Genomic DNA, 21653 nt, shown 5'->3' with positions numbered 1-21653 from the left:
ATATAAATCCATTATTCAGCTGGCCACTAAGTAATTCAAAAGCTCTGCTGCCCACATGGATAGAAATTTGGACTCACTTGCTTTCTAAAGACCTTGACTTGGGTCTAGTGTAGTGTGAGGATGCTTCCACTCATGAAAAGGATCTTAACTGCTCCACCTTCCAGGGTGGAGAACTCTCTGGAAAGGCTTTTCAGGGGGTACAAGAGGCTGCATAAATCCTCCCCACCATGTGTTTCTGAAAGTACCTTCTACACATGTACAAAAGCATTTCAATCCAAGCCTTTTTCCCCTCTCTGCTCATTTAGTCCTGCAGAATGAAAATATATATGAGTTCACTGAAAAGATCATAGTTTCGTCATCACAACCTAGTCCTCCTGTTTTCAGTAACAGAAACCTGGTGTGTTGCTTATTTTCTGGCAGAGCTAATGAGGCTAGCAATGGAAGGAAGGCACACTATGATGGCACAGTGCTTTCTGAAAATATATAGTGTCAAAATTATTTAAAATGTAGAAAGAAAACACTGATTTTTTAAATAGAAGCAACTGCAAATGGTGGCCATATATAACGTGAGGGATCCTGTATTTTCAATATCAGGTTAAAATTCATTTTAGTTATTATACAACAGGTACATTTTTGTAGCACACCAAATTCTTTATTTTTTATTTTAAAACAAAAATATAGAAACTATACAATTTTTTTAAAGTACTGTGATTACACCACTGTTAAATCATGAGCATGCATATAAAATATAAAAACAGATTATATAAATTATTGGTAAATTATCAGCAAAACTAAAATAATTGAACAGCTGAATAAAAATGAAGCAGACAGTCAATTCATTACTAAAGGCATTTTTGAAGAAGAGCTCACACTTATAGATAATAGAAAGTAGTATTACAGCTTTGGTAAAAACATGCAGTTTATACATTTTAGCCAAGAAAAAAGGTTCCTTCACAAAAGTTAATACATGGAACAGGAACAAATGCAAAATGGAAAAAACAATTTAACAACACTAATAAACCAGTATGTTTTAAAGTCCTGAATGATTTTTATTTATTCATTTAGTAAAGGAGTCTCCATATATACTCATTTACTTAAAAATACTAACATGTGGGGTACTTTGTGAGTCAGTTATTAGGAAGTGCTGGAATGGAAGATACTTCTGGTCTAACTATTTCTGGTCTCATGCGTGGTAATTATTTATTTAGTTATAAAGACTGCCCAACCCTAATGTGTACCAGAGCAGATGATTTCACAAAACTCCTCTTGCTCTTGAAAGTTATGAATGAATTTGCTATAAGACCAAATAAAACTGAAAATTCACATCTTAGGTTTGTCAAGAAATATTCTTTCATTGATTTTATCAAAGAAAGCAGTACCATATTTAAATATACTTTTAAGAAGGTTGCTATTTTAAAAGAAGAAATTAAAATTGTTGGTTCATACAAGGAAAGAGTAGAATAAAATGCTTAGTAAATATGCTTGGCCCCTGCCCCTTTATAGATGATCAATTAACTGCTTACCAACCATTGTTCTCGTATAGACAGGCTCTCCCATTACCAGAAACATTGTTTTATAGTTTCCTCATAGTGTGCCCACAACTTTATGCTGAATTAAATTCCACCTTGTAGAAGTCCTGCATAAGCCAGGAATGTTCACAGAGCTTTACACTGACCTGCTTATGGAGCAAAACTAAAACGAATCTCTATTTTTAAGAGGAATAGAAGTTCCTCCAATACTTTCTCCAAATAAGGAAGCTGTCAGCCCTGTCCAAAAGGTAATAGGAAACAGAATTTCTATTGTCCTCGAACTAGAAGGAATAGTATGCCTTAAATGGGCCGATACAGAATGAAAACAGAAGATCAATCTTCCAGTAATTCCAATTTTTCAAAAGCTTTTAGACCAAACTAATAAAATACTTTTTTAAATGTGGAAGAGGAATTTGTCTGTTCACTAGAAGGAACTGTTGAAACAAGAAAACACTGCTGCAAACATATCCTATTTTTTAATGACATTATTTAGGGTTCTTTTACCCACAGAAAGAGGCAATTCATGCAATCCCTGCTGGTACATGTAACTTGACCTTCAAAAACTGTTTGAAAAATACAAGTTACATACCACATGCTAGGATTTAGCAAGTCACAGGGCATGAAATCTGGATATTTTGCTGCTGATTATAGCTTTCCAGCTTAACACATCTCACTGGAAATGTTCCCACATTTGAAAAAAGGTCATCAACAAAGTGTGTGTGTGTGTGGGGGGGGGGGGGGACACACAAACCAGTAAAAACTGAGGGAAAACGTTCATTGAGAGCTTACACAAAGAAATAGGACATTACTATTTTCTAACAAATGTAGCATGTTTGGTAAATATATTTGTAATGTAATTAAAATATATTTTAAACTTGACAAAAATTTAAAATATTAAACTTGAGAGAAGGCAGTCAAGTCACATGAAAAATATTATGAGATACTGATTTGTAAGCAGTGCTCTTATTACTTGAAGATCAAAAATGTAACTGGTATTTAAGAAAATTAGTTAATTAAGAACCTGCTCTAATTAGAATGGTATATAGCAGGATGTAATCTTCTTTTGCTATGTGAGAGCTAGGCTTATGATAAATATGATACAGTTCATATCATGCAAATCATGGAAACTGAACTTTCATTAATTTAAATAAATGTGGGAGAAACCGTAAGCGTGTCTAAGGGAGAAATCTAGTTTGTTTGTTTTTTTGAAACCAAGCAACGAACAAAGAATTAAATTGTCTGAAATTTTCTATTCAACAGTTCTCCTGGACAAAATAATTTATTCTATGAGAGAAGCCTGGAGCTCATGAAACTGATGGAAAGATAACTGTCTTGCATTTTTAATGTATGTGCCCGTGTCATGTACAATTGCCAATCTGATGTAAATATTGTCACTCTATATTGAACCTAATTATACATATTTATTGTACAAACTAAGATTCCCAAAGAGATTTAAATGGTAGTTAATTAGCACAAAATAAAATAAAAAACAGATGCCAAAACTTAGATAACTTCAATGACAAGCTTTCTTTTATACATTACCAACCTTCTTCAATAGCATAGTAAATATATGAACAGCGGCCCCATCAAAAATTGTAAGATTACAAACTCGGTTTATAATCTTTTAGCTGCTGAGGTTCATGTTTACAGTTGTTAACAACCAATATGACCTCCGAATCCTACTTTTTCAGCTCAGTAGTATTTCAACCAAAGGGTTTCTAAGGTGTTGTAGATTGGGGCCATGTGTTTTCTTGGTTTCGGGGTGCCTTGAGAGAAGTTTCAGCAGGCCTTAAGAAAGTTCACTTTAGTAACATGTTCTCAAGGCTTCCTGCAACTAGGGATTAGATCTTATTCTATATAACTACATCACCAGTTCCGGGAACTTGGCATACAAGAGCAATGCATACAGGGTGAGATGAATAAAGGTGTTTGTGTGGGTGTTTGACAGGGAGGCCCAGATTTCTGTGCCATTCTCTGCTTAATTTTCTACTTAACTCTGTTAAAAATGGATGATGAGTGAATTCATGCAGTCACTTGCAACAGCTGGGGAACACTTGTGTTTTTGCCTGAGAATAAAGAAGATACCTCCAGCAAGTATAAGGTGGTCGCCCTCTTGGAAGAACTGGCTTCACAGATGGTGCCGCCAGGAATGATTTGGCTTCCTGAACCATAGTCTGAAATTTAATCAAATTGGGCTTCTGGCAAGGGAGAGCTTGAACTTTACAAAGGTTGGCAGGAACATTTTTGCTAAGAACCTAACAAACCTGACCAGGAGGTCTTTAAACTGAGTTTTCTGGGGGAGAGAAACATCATTCAGATAGGGAGGGGTTTATCAGAAAATGCCCCAGCTGTTATATACAGAACTGGGCAAGAAGTACAAGAACTCAACAAAGAGAAAAAAAACACTTAAATAAGCAGATTGGGGGATGGTCTACAGTCTTCATTGTCTTTACACTAATGCACAAAGTATGGGAAATAAACAAGATAAACTGAACTCTTAACACAACAAAGCAAATACAATATAATTGGCTGGTGGGACAAGTCTCGTGATTGGAATGTGCTAATAGAGGGATACAACCTACTTTGGAACAAAATACCAAACAGAAAAGGAGGTGGAACATTGTATATCAATGCTGTTTACACCTGTGGGGAGGGCTTTGACGTAAATCCTAGAAGCCAGATTGAGAATATCTGGGTAAAATTTAAGGGGGGGGGGGAGGATGTCATTGTAGAGGTCTACTACAGACCTCCAAGATAGATGGGGGGATCTCTAGATGATGTCTTCCTACAACAAATGACTGCACATTCAGAAAAGAGAGAAGTGGCAATAATGGGAAATTTTAACTACTGTTGAAAACAAACTCTGCCAAGTCCAACAAAATCCTCACTAGCCTTGCAGATAATTTCATGGTCCATAAGATGGAATAGGCAACAAAGGTACCAGCTATTATAGATCTTAATTCAAACAACAGTGGTGACTGGTAAATGAGGGGGATATAGTCAACTTTTGAGGTGGGAGTGACCATCTTTTTTTAGAGTTTGATACACAATAGAAAAAAGAAGTCACGCAGAGTCAGGCACACACGCTAGACTTTAAGAAAGCTGACTTCAGTAAACGTAGAAAAACGATGAGTATGATCTCAAGAGAAAAAGGAGTTAATGATGGACCGGAATTTCTGAAAAGTGAGACACCGGAGGCATCATTTCAGAAGGTTCCAATGAGGAGGAAAACAAGAGGTGTCTAAAGAAAACAGAATTGATGTCTAAGAACTTTCAATTAAGCTAAGATTTTAAAAGGACATGTACAAGAAAAGGGAGAAAGATTCAAAGAGGAATTCAAAGAAATAGCCAGCATGTATTAGGCTAAAGTTAGAAAGCTAAAGCGCAAAATGAGCTTAGGCTTGCTAGAAAGATTAAAAATAATAACAAGAGCTTTTTATTATGTTCTTAATAAAAAGAGGAACAAAGAAATGGTAGGACTGCTGCATACAGGTGATGGCAAAATGCCGAGAGGGGACAGAGAAAAGGCAGAACTACCATATTTCACTGCATAATAGTCACATTTCTTCCCTTTTTCCAGCAAAAAGGAAGTGAAACTATTATGCAAGGAAAAAAATCTGCCTTTGATTCTGTTTTCTATTGTTGTTTTTTTTTAAATAAACTGCCTTACCTCCAAAAGGGGGTGGGTGGGTGGGTGGATAATCCAGCCACAGGCAAACAGCTCCTTTTCTGTCTGTCCTGGTGCCAGTGTTATTGAATACATTTATTGATGATGGCATAGAAGGCATGTTTATCAAATCTACAGATGATATCAATTGGGGGGGGGGAGGAGAGAGAGAGAGAGAGAGACAGCTAATACTACAGAAGATAGGATCAAAATTCAAGATGACTTTAACAATCTAGGCAACCTGGATTGAAAACAGGGATGTCATACCCCCACACTATTCTGCTTTGATCAAACCTCACCTGGAATAACACTGTTTCCAGTTCTGGGCACCATTATTTTAAAAGGTATATTGACAAGCTAGAAAGTATCCAAAGGGGAACCAAAATGGTTAAAGGTTTGGAAACCAAGCCCTATGAGGAATGGCTTAGGGAGCTGGGTATGTTTAGCTTTGGAGAAAAGATGGTTGAGAGAACATGATAGGCATGTTTAAATATTTCAGAAGAGGTTACAATGAGGAGGGGGCAAGCTTGTTTTCTGCTGCTCTGAAGACAAGGACATAAAGCAATGGATTCAAACTGCAGGAAAAGAGATTCTACCTAAACATTAAGAGGAACTTTAAGGTGGTAAGAGCTGTTTGGCAATGGAATATGCTACTAGGGGTGTAGTGGAGTTTGCTCCTCTAGAAGTTTTAAAGCAGATGGCCATCTGTCAGGAGTGCTTTGTATGTTATTGCATGGCAAGATGGGATTGGACTCGATGGCCCCTGTAACTATTTACAAATCTATGATTTTATAATACTTTCTAGTACTGTAATCTGCAGTGTCTCGGGCACTGTTCTGCTGGGGCACTGCAAAACTGAAAAGGTAGTGATGTTTCTGCGGAGGGGGGGGGGGGCATAATTATCAGACATAATTGAGTTCTGCCACTGTAGTTATGACCCAGTAACAGAATGGGAGATATCACTGGAGGAAATGAGAACGATCGCTGCCCTATCCTTTTCTTTCATCATGATGCCTCTGCGTATCCTACCCTCCCCCCTCCCCCAAGATTTCTGTTCTGGAGTCAATCTACAAGCTTTTGCTACAGTGGCATCCCTAAAATCCTGTTTAGAAGTCAATATAAGAACATGCTTAAATGTATCAAGGATACAACCCTAAATACTGTTTATTAAAATGAAACATGATCTAGAATCGATAATTTGTTGTTCTCGCTAAGTCTTTGAAATCTTTTTACTGTTTTATCAGCGCCTCAAAGAGAAAACATCCAAATAAATGTTATTATATATTAATTGTTCTAACATTTATTCATATGATGGATTTACTCTTCTAAACAAATATTTTGTTGGAAAAGCAAATATTTTTATAAATACATTTTCTGTGCCTAAAGTATCTTGGAGACCTTAAGAAATAGCTGGATTCCAGGTGATGAATATACATACAAAAGGAAATGAAATAAATGTAGAGATAATTTAAAACTTTGTGTAGTCTGATTTTGCTTACAAAAGCAAAAGAAAGTTGAAGTTTTTAAACAATGTGTTACAGAATGCTTCCTTGGCTTTTACAAACTCATTGAAACAAAACTCCAGTTACATTCTGGTCTCTTTCACATGATCTCTTTCACAGATACTCAGCCTGTGAGGAAGCTGGCAAAAACACCTCTGGAGTAACACCTTTGGAGTATTACTTGCCTAAGAAAACCTACGTTGGAAGAAGACTTGAAGCCCCCCCCCCCCCCCAATATATATGCAGGATAGTTTCAGTTTTATGAGGACAGGGAAGTAGATGTTGATTTATTAGTACTATATTCCTCCCTGTTTCTAAGTGCTCTGTTGGTTTAGGCGACATCATTTTTATTTTCAATTTATAAGGTCTCAAGTATGTCCAGCAGTGAACAGATAACTTCTATAAGTAATGAATATATTTGAAGATTAAACTTACACCAGTGAAGTGGACAATTCTCCCAAATCAGCCGCTCCCCCTGAAATGCTTGGCCTTGCACTTTTAATTTAAAATTAAAACTAATTTGCCTGAAAAGTGTGTAAGAAAGTTCAGCCACATATAAAACTAATGTGAAAACAGTTATAGTTAAAAATGGACCAGTACAATAGGTGCGCAAAACATATTAGAGACAATATTCTTATTTCAAGCCATGGTTGTGTTCTGGGCGACACATCTCTTTGTCTAATAATTACTACTCTTTTTTATTTAGCATCTTTCTCCTCTTCCTCCACCAAGTTTTGCTTGGTCTCCTCATCAGAGCATAAACTCTCCAAATCTTACCAGGCTGATAAGGTTTTTCAGTATGGCTTCCAGGGATGACCCAAAAGTTTGCTGCCTAAGGACGAGCCTAAAAATCTGCCACCACAAGGCTGGCCAGCAGTATATGCAATATACTTTTCACACAATCATTTAAAAAAATTACTTTGAAGCTGTTAGAAAAAAAATCTATTATTAAAATCATATTAAATCCTAGATATATGCATTACTTGTGGCTGTAAATAAATATGACAAGTCAGTTAACAAAAAAGGAGAAGATCTATATATCTATATCTATATATCTTCTATATCCATAATAAAAGTGAAAACCCGTATGTGTATGTGGCATGGGTGTCCGCTCACACAGACAGCCTCCGGCCTCCACAAACAGGCTATAGTTCCCATAGTTCCCAGTGCTGAGAAGCCATCAAGTCACTCCCGTCCACAGACATTGCGGTTACAGCGAGCTCCATTAACATGTAGCCCAACCCCTGCCAATGTCCTCCCCAAACGCTACGGCCTACCACCCAAGAAATGCTTTCATTTGGGGACCATTTCATCCTAGATTTTGCTTTTTCCACCACAGGCAGGCATCCCAGGGTTCTCCACTGCTGTGAAATTTGCATGACCCCACCTACTGCCCTTGCACCACAGGCAGGCATCCCAGGGTTCTCCATTGCTGTGGAATTTGCATATCCCCGCCTACTGCCCTTTCCTTTCAGATCTGTCTGCATAACAAACACAGCAGAACTGACCTACAACTAAACTTACTGGAGGAGTTTGAGGGATTGACATCCCATGGTGGAAGTTGTAGTTCAACCTGCATCAAGTCAGACCACTGTGACTCCTACTGGGGAATGTAGAGGAGTTGTGATTCACCTATACCCAGAACACTATGAACCCAAACAATGATGGGTCTGGACCAAACTTGCCATGCATACCCAATATGCCCAGATTTAAATACTGGTGGGTTTGGAGGGGAATTGGCCTGGACATTTGGGAGTAGTAGGTACTGGGATTTATAGTTTACCTGCAATGAATTGGCACTTCGAACCCCACCAATTATGGACCAGGACCAAACTTGGCACACAGAGCCCCCATAACCAATAGAATATATTGGACAAGTTTGGGGGAAAGGGAGTTCACCTGCATCCAGAGAAACTGGCCCACACTGACAATGGACCGGGACCAAACTTCGCAAAGAGAAGCTGCATGACCAGCTGAACATACTGCAGGGGTTTGTGGGAATGGGCCTTGATTCTGTGAGTTGTAGTTCACGCGCATCCAAAGAGCACTGAACCCAGCCAACGGCGGATCTGGACCACACTTGGTACACAGACTCAAAATGGCCAACTTTGAATACTGGCAGGGTTTGGGGAGGATTGATCCACAATTCTGGGAATTGTAGTTCACCCACTCCAAACAGAATACATAACATTCAAAGACAAATCATGCCTTTTTCAAATAATCCGGGCATCGCCGGGTCACCAAGCTAGTACATCATAAAATGCAATTAAGGTCCCAATAGACCAGAACTTCACAGTGATAACAGATATGATGCCAGACAAATCTGCCTTGGGAGGACACCACCAAAAAGGCGGTACCCAGTTTGGCCACAATACAAAAACATTCACACTCATCATGCCTCAATTTAAAAAGAAATGTTGGGATTTTGCACATGAAGGACACAACTTGGGAAGGCTTTCAGATGTGCATCAAAAATGGAAGGTTCTCACCAAATCACCAAGTTGCTTATTAAAAAGCAGCAAACTTTAGGCAGAATTTCTGAGCATTTTTGAACAAGAAGATATTTTTTAAAAATCAACAATGAATATACCACTCTGGACTGTATCCTTTATAGATATTATGCTTACTGCAGAGTTGGCATAAATAGATAAATGAATCCATTCCTATCTACATATGTCAGCAAAACTTATTACTTGATACGGAAATGAAAATCAAGTTTTCTCATTTTTAAAAAGAGAACTCAAAACTAAGATGAACGTTCTTAAAAAACTGAGCTTGTATGTAGTAAGAATGGTGGGAATACCAGCATTAACTTCAACTGAACAGGAAAAGCTTGTACAGACAAAACATAAAAATGAGCACTCTCTCTGTAACCAGTCAGAGACTTTGGTCACAGGACTGCTAAAGAACTAAATATCACTTTCTAGTATCAATGTCGAATTAATGTGATCAACGGCATTTAAAAATATTTGTATACAGGAATTCCCCCAAGTTACAAATATCCCACTTACAAATTACTCATAATTAAGAACAGGTGGTGAGCAAAAGGAAGTGAGAGAAATCTACCTTTGAGAAGGGAAATTCACTCCTAAAAGAGTTGTCATGGGGAAAAGGTGTCTCCACTGAAGCTTTCTCACCAATCATTGTTTCCACAAAAGGCCATTTTTTTTCAAAACCCATTTGTCACAGGGACACAACATAAGGTAAAATCTTCTGAATAGGGGCACAGACAGAAAAAACAAACCCCACAGAGATGTGAATCCTTCCCTAAGCTATTCAAATCTTGCTTGTGCGCAAACACACACATGTATATGTGAAGTTACACTTAAAAGTTTACCTGTTCCGATTTATATACACATTCAACTTAAAGACAAACCTACAGAACTGATCTTGTTCCTAACTTGGGGACTGCCTGTATGTTACCGAAGCGATGCTGTTAATTAAAATACTTGGATTACACACAATACTTGGATCATACATAGGCAGTATGTAACTTTCATACTTGTGTTACAGAAAACCTAAATTTACAGTTGCAATTTTAAAAGAAACTGGTACTGAAATTCACGGTAGTCTGAGAAATGAAGGAGGCAGGGAAGGGAGGGAGGGAGGGAGTCTGATAAATAAGAAAATAAATTGAAATTTTCAAGTATCACAGCCAGGTATCTTACACCCTAGCAAATCCCAGGATTCAAAAATTTGAAGAAGACAGACCTCGGAAAACTATGTCTCCACTACCCTAAGAGGGTATCATCAGGCAACGAGGGTATCAGGAACAAGATCCTTGCACTGTGGATCCTATTTCTGCGATGTGAGATAAGTGGACACTTCCCTGATACAAGATCCTCCCACCCAATTTTGGATTATTTCCCTTTTGCAAGACATTTGGATATGATGTAGTCTGTGTAAGAGGTGTCTGCAACTCCCTGCCATATTTGCAAGACCTACTTATTAATTTTAAAATATTTGTCACTGCCAGTAAGTCCATCATAAAGAAATAAGCAAATACTATTGCTGGATCAAAAAGAACCAGAAGAAAGGTCACTTTCAACTTGAAAAATATCACATATATGTATGTAAACTGCAGTGATGGTTTACCAAAGAATACTGCACTAGCCTTCTGAATTATATGAAACTTGCCTGAAAACATTTCTGTTCTAAGCACAGTCTGTTTGTTTTTCAAGAATTCTATTATTTTAATGTCTTTGTTTTCCTAATACTAATACATTATTTTTACTTACTGGCAAACCAGTTATTTTTATGGATTAAAGAGTTATTATTTCCTATCAGGGAAATAAGATGTTACTTTAGCAAACATCCCCTCCATTAAGTGAATCTAAACCACAAGACTGATGAAGTATCAAAGCACAAATTAAAGTGGTTAAACCATGCTAAATACAGTTCAATGCATCTAAATCATAAGATGCAAAGCTTCCATTATATTGTTATGTCCCAAATGGGTAAGCTTGACATACAGAAGCCATATATACTACTTTTAATACTAATACAAAAATTAAAAAAGAAAAAATAAGAAGACGAAGCCGGTACTAAAAACATATTTATTCATACAGGAAACAGGTATAGGACTGAGTCTTTAAATAATCTGCATCTAACCTGTTTCTGAATCTTCACTGTCGGAGGAGCTGGACTCACTGGTGCTCTCAGACTCTGAGGAGGAGAACCCCTTCATTTTAGAAGAACCAGCAATTACATCCACTTTCTCTGCTGCAACAAGATAATAGCACATTATTGTCATTGGACAACAATATAACGCAGAACCTATTTTTGTGCTATGCACTACTCCCACTAAACACTATGGTCAGCTACTTCACCTCATATTGATGCATACTTATGCATTTGAACTTTCAGAAGGCAGAGAAACCATGCTGTCCTGCTCTTATTTTCCTCTCCAGACTTCAATAAAGCCAGGTAAAGGAGAGCTGCTCTTATTAATGCAAGATGAAAGGGAATGTATTACTATTAAACATCTAAACCCATATTTATGTATTTCTCAAACAGTTTAGCAATTATGTACCATCTTTCTGGAGCCAACCACCATAAAATCTTTCTTTTTTTCTGTGTGTCTTTAACAAAATTTTATTAATGTTTATAAGGAAGTAGTAAATTATTACTACATAAACTTTTTTACATTTCAAAGTAATATTGTTAATTGCTTTACAAGATACCAATGTATACAGTTTTGGAATTCTTACATCTGAAGAAGTTTGTGTGTCTACTTAGGATGAGGTTTCAGAATGAAAAGAAAGTGCATCAATTTTACAAAGCAGTTAAAACAGATTATAACAAGGTATAAGATTCAAGTAAAACAACAGCATGGCATACTTTTATAGTTGTTTGAAGAAAATACTTGTAGTGTTGTCTTAAGCAGAGGAAGGCTATGACCCAATGTTCATGGACCATTAAGATGAAGTCCAGTAAATACATCTAACACACCTGATCCTTTGTTATTAATCTAATCCATCATTTGCTGGAAGTCCAGATCAGGGACTCTTTCTCCTTGCATGAATTTATGGTGCCTGAATACTAACACATTTCCCCATCTCTATACAGAGGTAAGTAATTTAGTAAACATCGCTGGAATGCCCTGAGCTTGAAAAGTACCTTGGGGTTTCCTCTTTTTCCGTAAACAAGATGTTACATATCTCTCCAGCTCCCGCAACGTGGATGCCTTTAATGTCTCAAAGTCAATTTCAATCTCATCAGGATTGGAGTTTTTGAGAGAGGGTTCTCTTGACTGGATGATATGGACAACCCGGCCTAGCTTTTCACCAGGGAGCTTGTTAATGTCCAGGCTCAACTGTCTTTTTTCCTCATAAGACATTGGCTTACATTTCTCCTCCTCCTCAGATTCATAAACAGGAGCTGGCTTGGCATTCTTCACAGTCACAGGCTCCTTCTTACTACTTTAAAGAACAATTACAATGTGTTATTGTTATAAAACATAATACATCTAAGATTCCTAACAGGAAAAAAAATACTTTTCATGAATAATTTTTTACAGTTCTTAGTCCTGTATACTGCATTCTGCAATATAGCATAAACTTGTGTACCATAATCTGAGCATTCGGGAAATCTATAAATCCTATTTTAGCTCAGACATAGATTACTAGATGGCCTTAGAAGAGCCATCATTTCACGCCATCATTAAATTGTGATTTGCACAACATATTTTTCAAATGTTCAGTGCATTTGGTACAAGTTATCTTGGTAATTCTTACTGCAGGATTGAACAAATTAACAGCACAGCCAAACTGACAAAAGAAAAGAATGAATCTGGTATCAAGAAGACTTGATCAACACTGTCAAATAATGCAGTTTGAACTATATTATATTTTCAGTGTACACCCATACAATGCGGTTCATGAATGTACACACCATTTCACACCATGTTGATCCCATAGTAATTCTTGTTTGAATACAGTCTATTAGATTTTTACTTATTAAGACTTGCCATAATATATAAAACAAGGCTAATACATTCATAATCAGAGTATATATATTCCTCTGAAATCATGGCTCTCAATTTATAACCTGTTCCAACAGGAAATAACTTGATATATTATAATTGTTTACCAAACAGAGATTCTTGGCATGCTGCATCTTTTGCATACTTTATGACTTCTCTCTACAGAATTAAGGTTCAAGGTCAGCTCAGGCAATTAAATAAAAACATAGTACTTTTCTTTCGCTTGTACATCTGGGCTTTATAGTTAGAGTATCCATTATCTAAAATATTTTGAATTTTGGAATACCTGTATTAGCATAAATATACATATTGAGATATCTTTGAGATGAGGTCCCAGATCAAACAGAAATAACTTATGTTTCATATACATCTTATACAGCTTTTTAGTATGTTATCTTTGAGATTTCTGCATAAGGGACGCTCAACCTATGTTTCATTTTAGGATACACAACAAACTCTTGGCTTCAGTAGTTTATTTGAAGTTTTGTAAGACAAATTTCATTAAGTCAGCATCTAGTTCAGAGAGGCTGAGTTGTTTAGAGTGAATACCAAACTAAATCTGACAAGTTAACAAGTTAAACTGGACAAGCTAACTATGGGAATTAGATATTACTACTTTTACTAGTTTTAAGCAAACAAAAACAAAAATATGCAAGGCAGGGAATATGTAGAAGTAGCAGTGTTCTTCAAGTTTTTAAACAGCATTCTTCTTGTACTATTGTCAAATATACAATGCATTCAAATTTTGGAAAGTTAAAAAAACCTGTAAGAAATAGCTGTGGTGTAAATGAGAAAAGCAACAATTTATCTATAAGACTCTGTATTACTGCCATCATGCCTACCTCTGTTAAAAAGCAATATGAACAGTTTAATGGGAGATTTACTTAAGCATGCTTATGCTTTGCACAGTGCCACTTTAATGATGTCATCTGATGTATAATTTCCAATATATTAAACTGATATTTTCCAACTATATTTTCTCCTTCAAGTCAGAACATTCTCTTGCTGAGAATAAAGTCATTTCTCTTAAGTAACCTTTCCATGCAGCTGCATACATACAAAAAGGTAATATTATTGTGTACCAGAGGTGTTTGTTGAGAGATACAATGAGGGCTGACTTATAAAATCAGATGAAGAAGAAAACAAGTATCTCTCTTCAAAAGTGCTACTGAGAAAGGGATGGACCTAGGTCGTATAAAATGCTCTTTCAGAATAAAAAGAAGGAAACAAAATGGAATGCCAGTAACAGAAATGTGTTTGCTTTTCTTCTGGCTGCTAGTGCTTCTAGTAAGTTCTATTTGGTAAAATGGTATATACTGTATTTCATCACATAATAGTTGCATGTTATCCTCTTTTGGGGGAAAGGGGGGTGCAACTATTTTACAAAGAATTTTTTTTGCAGATATGCGGCTTCCCTTGGCTGTTAGCCCAGGGAAACCTCATAGCTGCAAAGCCTCCCATGTGCCTGCCAGAAAGTGCTGGAGGGTTGCCTTGGCCGAAGCAGCCCTCTGGAGCTCAGAAGAAACCTCTTTCTCTCTCTCTCTCTCTCTCTCTCTCTCTCTCTCTCTCTCTCCCCCCCCCCCCCCCCCACTGCCTCTCCCCTCTGAGCTTCGGAGGGCTACTTTGGCCAAGGCAACCCTCCAATTGTGACTATTATGCAATAAAATATAGTAGTTTTACTGTTGTGAAAGGAAAGAGCAGAGGTTACAAAGTACCTCAGATACAAGTGAACAATCAGTTGTCTCCAGAATATGGTGTACTGGTGGCAGTTTTCTTGAATGTTTGCTTTAAAAAAAGGTCTGAGGCGACTGCTCTGATTTTCCTTTCTCACTGCATCACACTATCTTCCCAACTGTGTGAGAGGCTATGCCATTCCACTGATGGGATTCCTTTTTGATCAAAAGCCTTTTCTAATGCTTTCCAAAAGGTGATAGAGAGTTCTGCTAATACATAGTTTGCATGTTGATGTAAAATTTAGTAGTATGTAGTTTGTTGTTACCCAGACAATCTTGCCCAAAAGAAATAATAGGGAAACATAGGTGCATTAGGTTTACATTAGCTGTGTATTGACGCGGAATGCTGTTAAATGGAGCATGGTAAAAAAAAAATTAAGGAGACACATAACTGGAGGATTTTCAAGGAAGTGGGAAAAATGGTATCTGGCAGACTGTGAAGAGGTGAGGAAAATCCACAACTCAAGACAGCAAAACCAGAGCTGCACCACTTGAACAATGAAACTAGCAGAATATCGAACAACTTGCTTTTCCTTATTCCTCTATTTCCTCATTTCTGTGCTGTGAGGAACAATGGTGCCCTAGCAGTTGTTCCTTTGACAGTGACAGAACACACTTAACACACTGGGACCACTTAATCTTTGACTGAAGATATCTGAGAATCCTTCTCATCTGTGAGAAGTGAGTTCCTCACTGAAAGCCACTTGCTGACATTCAACATGGTCTCTCATCAGAAAGCACCTTTTTCACTGAAATTTGCTCCCTAGAGGGTTACAATATTGAATGCACTGTAAAGTAGGTACTACTTCTGAGCAATCATAGATATAATCATGCCGGAAACAGGTTAAGTTTACATGTCATCTGAAGTTCAGTGTTCCCTCATTACTTCGCCGTTTGCTGTTTTGTGGTTTTTCAATAAACTCTAAAAGACTATTATAAATCATAAAAAATTACAATTTACAGCCTAAGGAAGGGAGAAGGAGAAGCTGAAGGGAGAGAAAAGGAACCCAAGCGACAACAGGAGGAGAAGGAGGTGATTTCTCAACACACTATTGGTTGAGAAAGACTTAAAATAGTGAATAACTAATAAAATAATGTATAAATATTAAAATAAATATAGTGTCCCTACTTCGCAGATTTTCACTTATTGCGGGTGGTCCTGGAACATAACCCCTGCAATAAGTGAGGGAACACAGTAATCAAAAAGCTAACAGAACTTCATCCTGTGCATTTAGCAACTGTTGAATATATAATATTGTTCAGGCCACTATCTTTGACTTCTTATTTCATTAATTTGTATTGTAGTTTTAGGGTGGGTAGTGGCATTAAGCTATTTTCAACTTTAAGTGCCTAAATGGCTTGAATAGCTTGAGTAGAATGCACCAAAAGACACAAGAGGCACATAGAAAGGGACCATGCTGATGGCATGAGAAATCCTCCTTCAGTCATGTTCTTTGCATTTAGAGACAAGGATTTAAAGTTGATGGAATTTTAAAAAATAACCATATAGCTGGGCAAACAATTGAAACAAATTTAGGAGATAAATATGTAAGTACAAATGTCCAACATAAGAACTTTGTTCAAGGCCAGAGATAATGAAAAACAAAACAACCCATAAGTGACTGGAATTTCTGGTTTAGAAAGTGCAAAGAGGTTTGCACACAGCATTTGATTCAGCAAGTGGCCTGACTCCCCTCACTGAATATTCCCTAGAGGGCAATCTCACCCCCTTTTTTACTAGGAAAGGGAGGTTCAGAGGAATTGTGAAAGCAAGTGACACACTGCACAAGGGATGTATTGTACCGACTCCTGTTATACACAGCTGAACGAAGGGAAGATGCGCCACACTGCTGGCACCACTCTTGTTCTTCAGATCATACAAATCAAACATATATGATAAACTGGCATGTATGCATGCACGCATACACACCAACAAATACATATATAGTTATGGAAGATGGCTAACCTTGAGTTGGTATTGTTGCCATTATTCTTCTTGGCCTTTTTAGGTAGTGGATCCTTTGTTTTATTTTTCTTGTTTTCTTCTACTTCGTCCTTCTTTTTGTGCTTTTCTTTTTTCTTTTCTTTCTTGTCTTTCTCTTTTTTCTTTGGTTTGTTCTGTTGCGGCTGGGACAGAGCAGCCAACTGCTCATGCACTGCTTTAAGCTAAGGAGCAAACACATAGATCAATACATTTTTGTTCTGATCTCGTTTGCTCAGTCTTGATTTTACTCCCACTGCATCCCCACTTTGTATGATGACCGCTCTTGTTTTGGTGTACAATCCACGAATACTTCATTAGCAATGTGATTATAGACTTTCCGCTCCTCAATATTGGAAAATCTTTCTTTGCTCTCCAGAATCTAGATGCTATGAGAAGCGTAGAACAGCAAGACAGGAAATGATCCAGATTTTACCCCGGTCTCTCTAGTCAGCAAACAACACAGCTTCACTCATGGAAGTGAGAGGTTGGCTGAGGTTTTTCTTTGTGTGGGGAGAACCTTTAACTACATACTAAACATCAGGCTTTCTCTCAATTCCCACTGGACTGTTTTGTTTCAGAGAAGGAATATCATTGGAAGAGGCGACTGGATGCTGCTATCTGAAGGCTTTCATCCACTGGGCAGGCAAGTAGCTCAGCTCAGCGGTTTAACCTGCTACACTACGGGGGGCTCCCGACATCAAGGATAAGGTCAAACCTCTTGCTTAAAGTGGGATTATCAGTTATGCTGAAAAACATGCATGCTTTCTTTCCTTTTGGAAGCAACAAAAAAAGGTTTGGCCTGTAATGGTTTCTCTTCTTTTGTGAGTTTAAAAAATATATTTTAATTTATTTTTGAATGATAGGATGTACAATATATTTAAAAAACTGCAATGGTGTATCTAGGTGATTTTTGCTAATACTGTACATATATTTGGTCAAAGGAGCCAAATGGACACAAGGCTGAAAGCCAGAGTAAAGCAGATAACTAAACAAAAGATTATATATTTTAATTCCCAAGCAGAAAGCCCAAACTTTTTACTTGTTCCTGGAGTTCTGCTAGTCGCTGAGCTCGCTCTTCTTCAGAATCATCTGACGAACTGTCACTATCAGAGGAACTGTCACTGCTGCTATCGCTGGATGAAGGTGGCGGCACTTTGGGTGGGGGCTGCACCGCTACTGGAGAGGAAGCTGGAATCACAGGTTCTTCGGGTTCATCTGGCATTTTAGCAAAACGCATTTCAAATACATCCTGGGGGAAAATGCAATATATCAATATGTTACATATATTCCCCAGTATCACCCTTAGAAACCTGCATACAGTCTACAGAGAGGCAAGATTTTCAAATGTTTTGAAGGTCACCTTCCTCCAGGTAGAAATAGAAGTTTAGGGAGAAACTGAAAAAAATCAGTATTACCTTCCTTTGCACATTGAAAGTCACTTTGTTACTTTAGAAGCATAAAATATATTCTGTATACATTACTCACTTTGGCACAAAATTTCAAATGTTGATATATTAAAAGTAATTTATTCAGGAAATAGTTACAAATTGAATCTGTTTTTTTTAAAACGTTTTGTTACAAATGAAGCTGTGAGACCCAAAATTGTAAAGAATCTCTTTGGCTTTGCCAGTTTATTAGGCAATGGCAAAAACCAAATAAACCATACAAATAAATAAATAGCATCTTAGTAAAATAACCATGACTTCCCCTTCCCCACTTAGATATTCCTGGCTTTTTCTCCTGGGTCATCTCTGACTGTCAACAACCCAGAATTACTAGAAGGAAGCAGACTCATTCACTGTCTCTTCAAATAAAAACTCCGAAAAAAGTCTAGAAAGATATTATGGTCAATAAACAATGTTCTCAGGTCGAACAATAGTAACACATTTTCCGTCACTCCCTTACATTGAAAGATTGAATTCTTGTCTTGACTAATGAAACTAAGCTCCCAATGTACAAAATGTTTTGTTAGTTCAAAATTCCAATTAATAATTTATTTTTATATTTAAAAATTTTATCGTATAAATTTAAAACAGAACATGATAGTTTTTGATTACCTGCAATTTTCGAGCCATTGCAACCACTTCATGATCAGGAGGGTTATACTTATAACAATTGGAAAACATCAATCGGACATCAGCCGCAAATTCCTGAGCATCTCTGTAATCCCGATTCTCTAGTTTGGACTGGAGACATTTAAAAAAAGAAAGACCTCTGTCATTAACAGTGCAAGCACAATAAAGAAATAATTAAACCTGTGTTCTACTGCATTTAACTATTTAACTTCAATTCCTCTGCATGAGTCTGATTCCTTCTGTGGCCTTACTTTAGATTTCTTCGCTGTACTTTAAATGAATTACTTTAAGAATAACATTTCTCAGTCCAGTGTCCTCTAGATCACCGTTTCTTAAACTATAAGTCCTGACTCCAAATGAAGGCTCCTTAGCTCAATGTTGAGATAGTAAAAGGTTTCTGAATGACATGTAGTGGCTCTTTTAGACATTTACATGAATCTGTTAATAAAAACATAATCTTTACAGTGGACTCTGTAGAAAAGAGGAAAGGGGTCATGAGTGGAAAAAGTTTAAGAAGTCCTGCTCTAGATGTGTCCCCCTACTGGTGGTGATGGTGTGTGTGTGTGTGGGGGGGGGGGGGATAATAGAACTTGCAAACCATCTAGAAGGCATCAATAGAGAATATGTGGCCCTTTAGCAGCTGTGAGGATGCAACTCCAGTAAGCTGTAGCCATAAGCAATAGTGAGAAAGGACGGGAGTTGCCGTTCATCAACATGGATGATCACAGTCCATCTTTAGAGATCTCATAGTTCTTTAATATGCTTATGGAAATCATTCATTGTAGTATACACAGTAACCCTTCAGTGAATCTTTGGTAGTTATTGCCCTGGGATCATGGAATCTGGAGCAAGATTATATTCCTGATGTGGCAAAAGAGAATTCAGTGCCACATTGTCTAAATGCAATGGCTAGGTTGCTGTTTTCTTCCCTATTGTGCTGGGGAATAGGCCAGGCCATGCCATCACCACAAATAAGAAGTGAATACTGCAATGGTGAACATAAGTAGCACAAAAAATTATACCCTGAATTTAAATAAGTGAATATCCTTGTATCTCTATAGCTGCACTCCCACTAAGAAGCAGGGCAGAAACAATGCAAAGCAGGGCTCAATGCAAGAAAGGCTGTCTCTTCCTAAGAGCAAGGAAGAATATCTACTACAGGAAACATACAGGGATAAGAAACAGAACCAAGCCTCATATTTCCTCTCCTACAGCAGTACTCCATCACAGTACTATCTGTAATACAATATACTATGCAGATTATCTTAATATTAACATGTAACTATATTAGAAAGTCAACATACTTTACATACACTATAAACAGCAAGTATTATTTGTTGCTACTGTATAAATCTGAATCTATACAACTCAATCATGTACTGTATAAATTTGAATGTATACAAGTCAGTGGGTGACCTGCAACAGTCACTCTCTCTCAGCTTGACCCACCTTACAGGGTTATTTTGAAAACAAAGCGAGAAGAGTTATATACACAACTTTAACCTTAAAGAAGAAAACATGGTTGGAAATATAACGAATAAATAGGAAAATACACCTACTGCATATAACAGGGCTTAAATATACTGAAGGCACCAGACTCTGAAAGATTGCAGAAGCTAAACAGGATCAGGCCTAGCTAGTACTTGGATAGACAACTGCCAATGAATACCAGGTGCTGTAGGCTGTGTTTCATGGACACGCAATATGATAAATAACTGACAATATCTTTGCCTGGTATCCACAAACTAGTCAGTCTGCTCATAATTCATCATCACTTTCTCACAGCAAAACTGTAAGCAAAGATAAAGTGACTGGCTAGGAACTCTGTAGATCTATGTTTACAACAACACAGAAGACAAAGACAGTTTTGTTTCACTTTTTGCCTGTGTTCTTTTACAAACATAGTCTAGTCAATGAAATCCAATGAAGCATTCCACCAGAAAAATTAGATAAGGAATGAGAGATGTTATTGTGGGAGAAATTGTTAGTCTATAATGCCACGTGATCTGTCAGAAAGGGAGAATGCAGATGGATGGTCCAGCTGAATCAGGCGACAAACCATAGCTGTAAAATTTGCACAGCTACATATAAACGTCTTGACACCCTATGAATGGGTAAGGTAACTATTTTTTCTATGTCTATGCAAAGAAAAAGTAAAGGTCGAGAGATAAACAACAACATGGTTGGTGAGTGCTTGAATTGCTTAGAAATCCCTTTCTGAAGCATTATGTAATATTTCATTGTTCGTTTTGACCTGGATTCCTCTATATCCGTAATGTTTTCTTTAATCTTGGGAAGCATATAGCAGAAGAAAGGTGATATGGCCTTTTGCAGTTTCCAGCTTATGTTTCTTTGAACTAGGACTCTTTCTGTTGATTTTGTGCTGCTCCAACATATGGAGCAGCATCTTCTATTCACCAGAGTTTTAAAACAATGTTTACACCCACCCGCCCTTTGCTTCTCCAACTGCAGGTCTTGGAAATGTCAATGCTTACTGCACATTACTTACTCCCTCTCCAAAGGCCAAAATTTGAGAAGTTATCTTACAGTAAAGACAAAATTGTTATTTGTCATTAAATTGGCTTTGCCTTATGATTATCAGAGACCTCAAAGACAGTCTACTATTAATAGCCCTTCTAATATCATGCAAACTCAGAGGCATGAACTCATGGACTTTGA

General features: G+C 37.3%; 1 protein-coding gene across 5 annotated transcripts in view; it reads right to left on the bottom strand.

The window, feature by feature from the left end:
- Nucleotides 1-21653, bottom strand: part of brd4 (bromodomain containing 4) — a 98444-nt gene that overhangs the window by 21416 nt on the left and 55375 nt on the right. For 4 of the 5 annotated variants that reach the window (XM_016991283.2, XM_008104246.3, XM_062970743.1 and 1 more), the window contains exons 8-12: nucleotides 18957-19085; nucleotides 17939-18148; nucleotides 16882-17081; nucleotides 12318-12619; nucleotides 11310-11420 (exon numbers count right to left, since the gene is read on the bottom strand). In XM_016991283.2, the coding sequence (XP_016846772.1) occupies nucleotides 11310-11420; nucleotides 12318-12619; nucleotides 16882-17081; nucleotides 17939-18148; nucleotides 18957-19085 (952 nt within the window). The remainder of the gene's footprint in view (nucleotides 1-11309; nucleotides 11421-12317; nucleotides 12620-16881; nucleotides 17082-17938; nucleotides 18149-18956; nucleotides 19086-21653) is intronic. The other variant, XM_003217146.4, reaches the window with a different exon arrangement.

Source organism: Anolis carolinensis, chromosome 2 (genome assembly GCF_035594765.1).
Source record: "Anolis carolinensis isolate JA03-04 chromosome 2, rAnoCar3.1.pri, whole genome shotgun sequence".
NCBI classification, from domain to species: Eukaryota; Metazoa; Chordata; class Lepidosauria; order Squamata; family Dactyloidae; genus Anolis; species Anolis carolinensis.
This window is presented reverse-complemented; position numbering and strand designations above follow the sequence as displayed.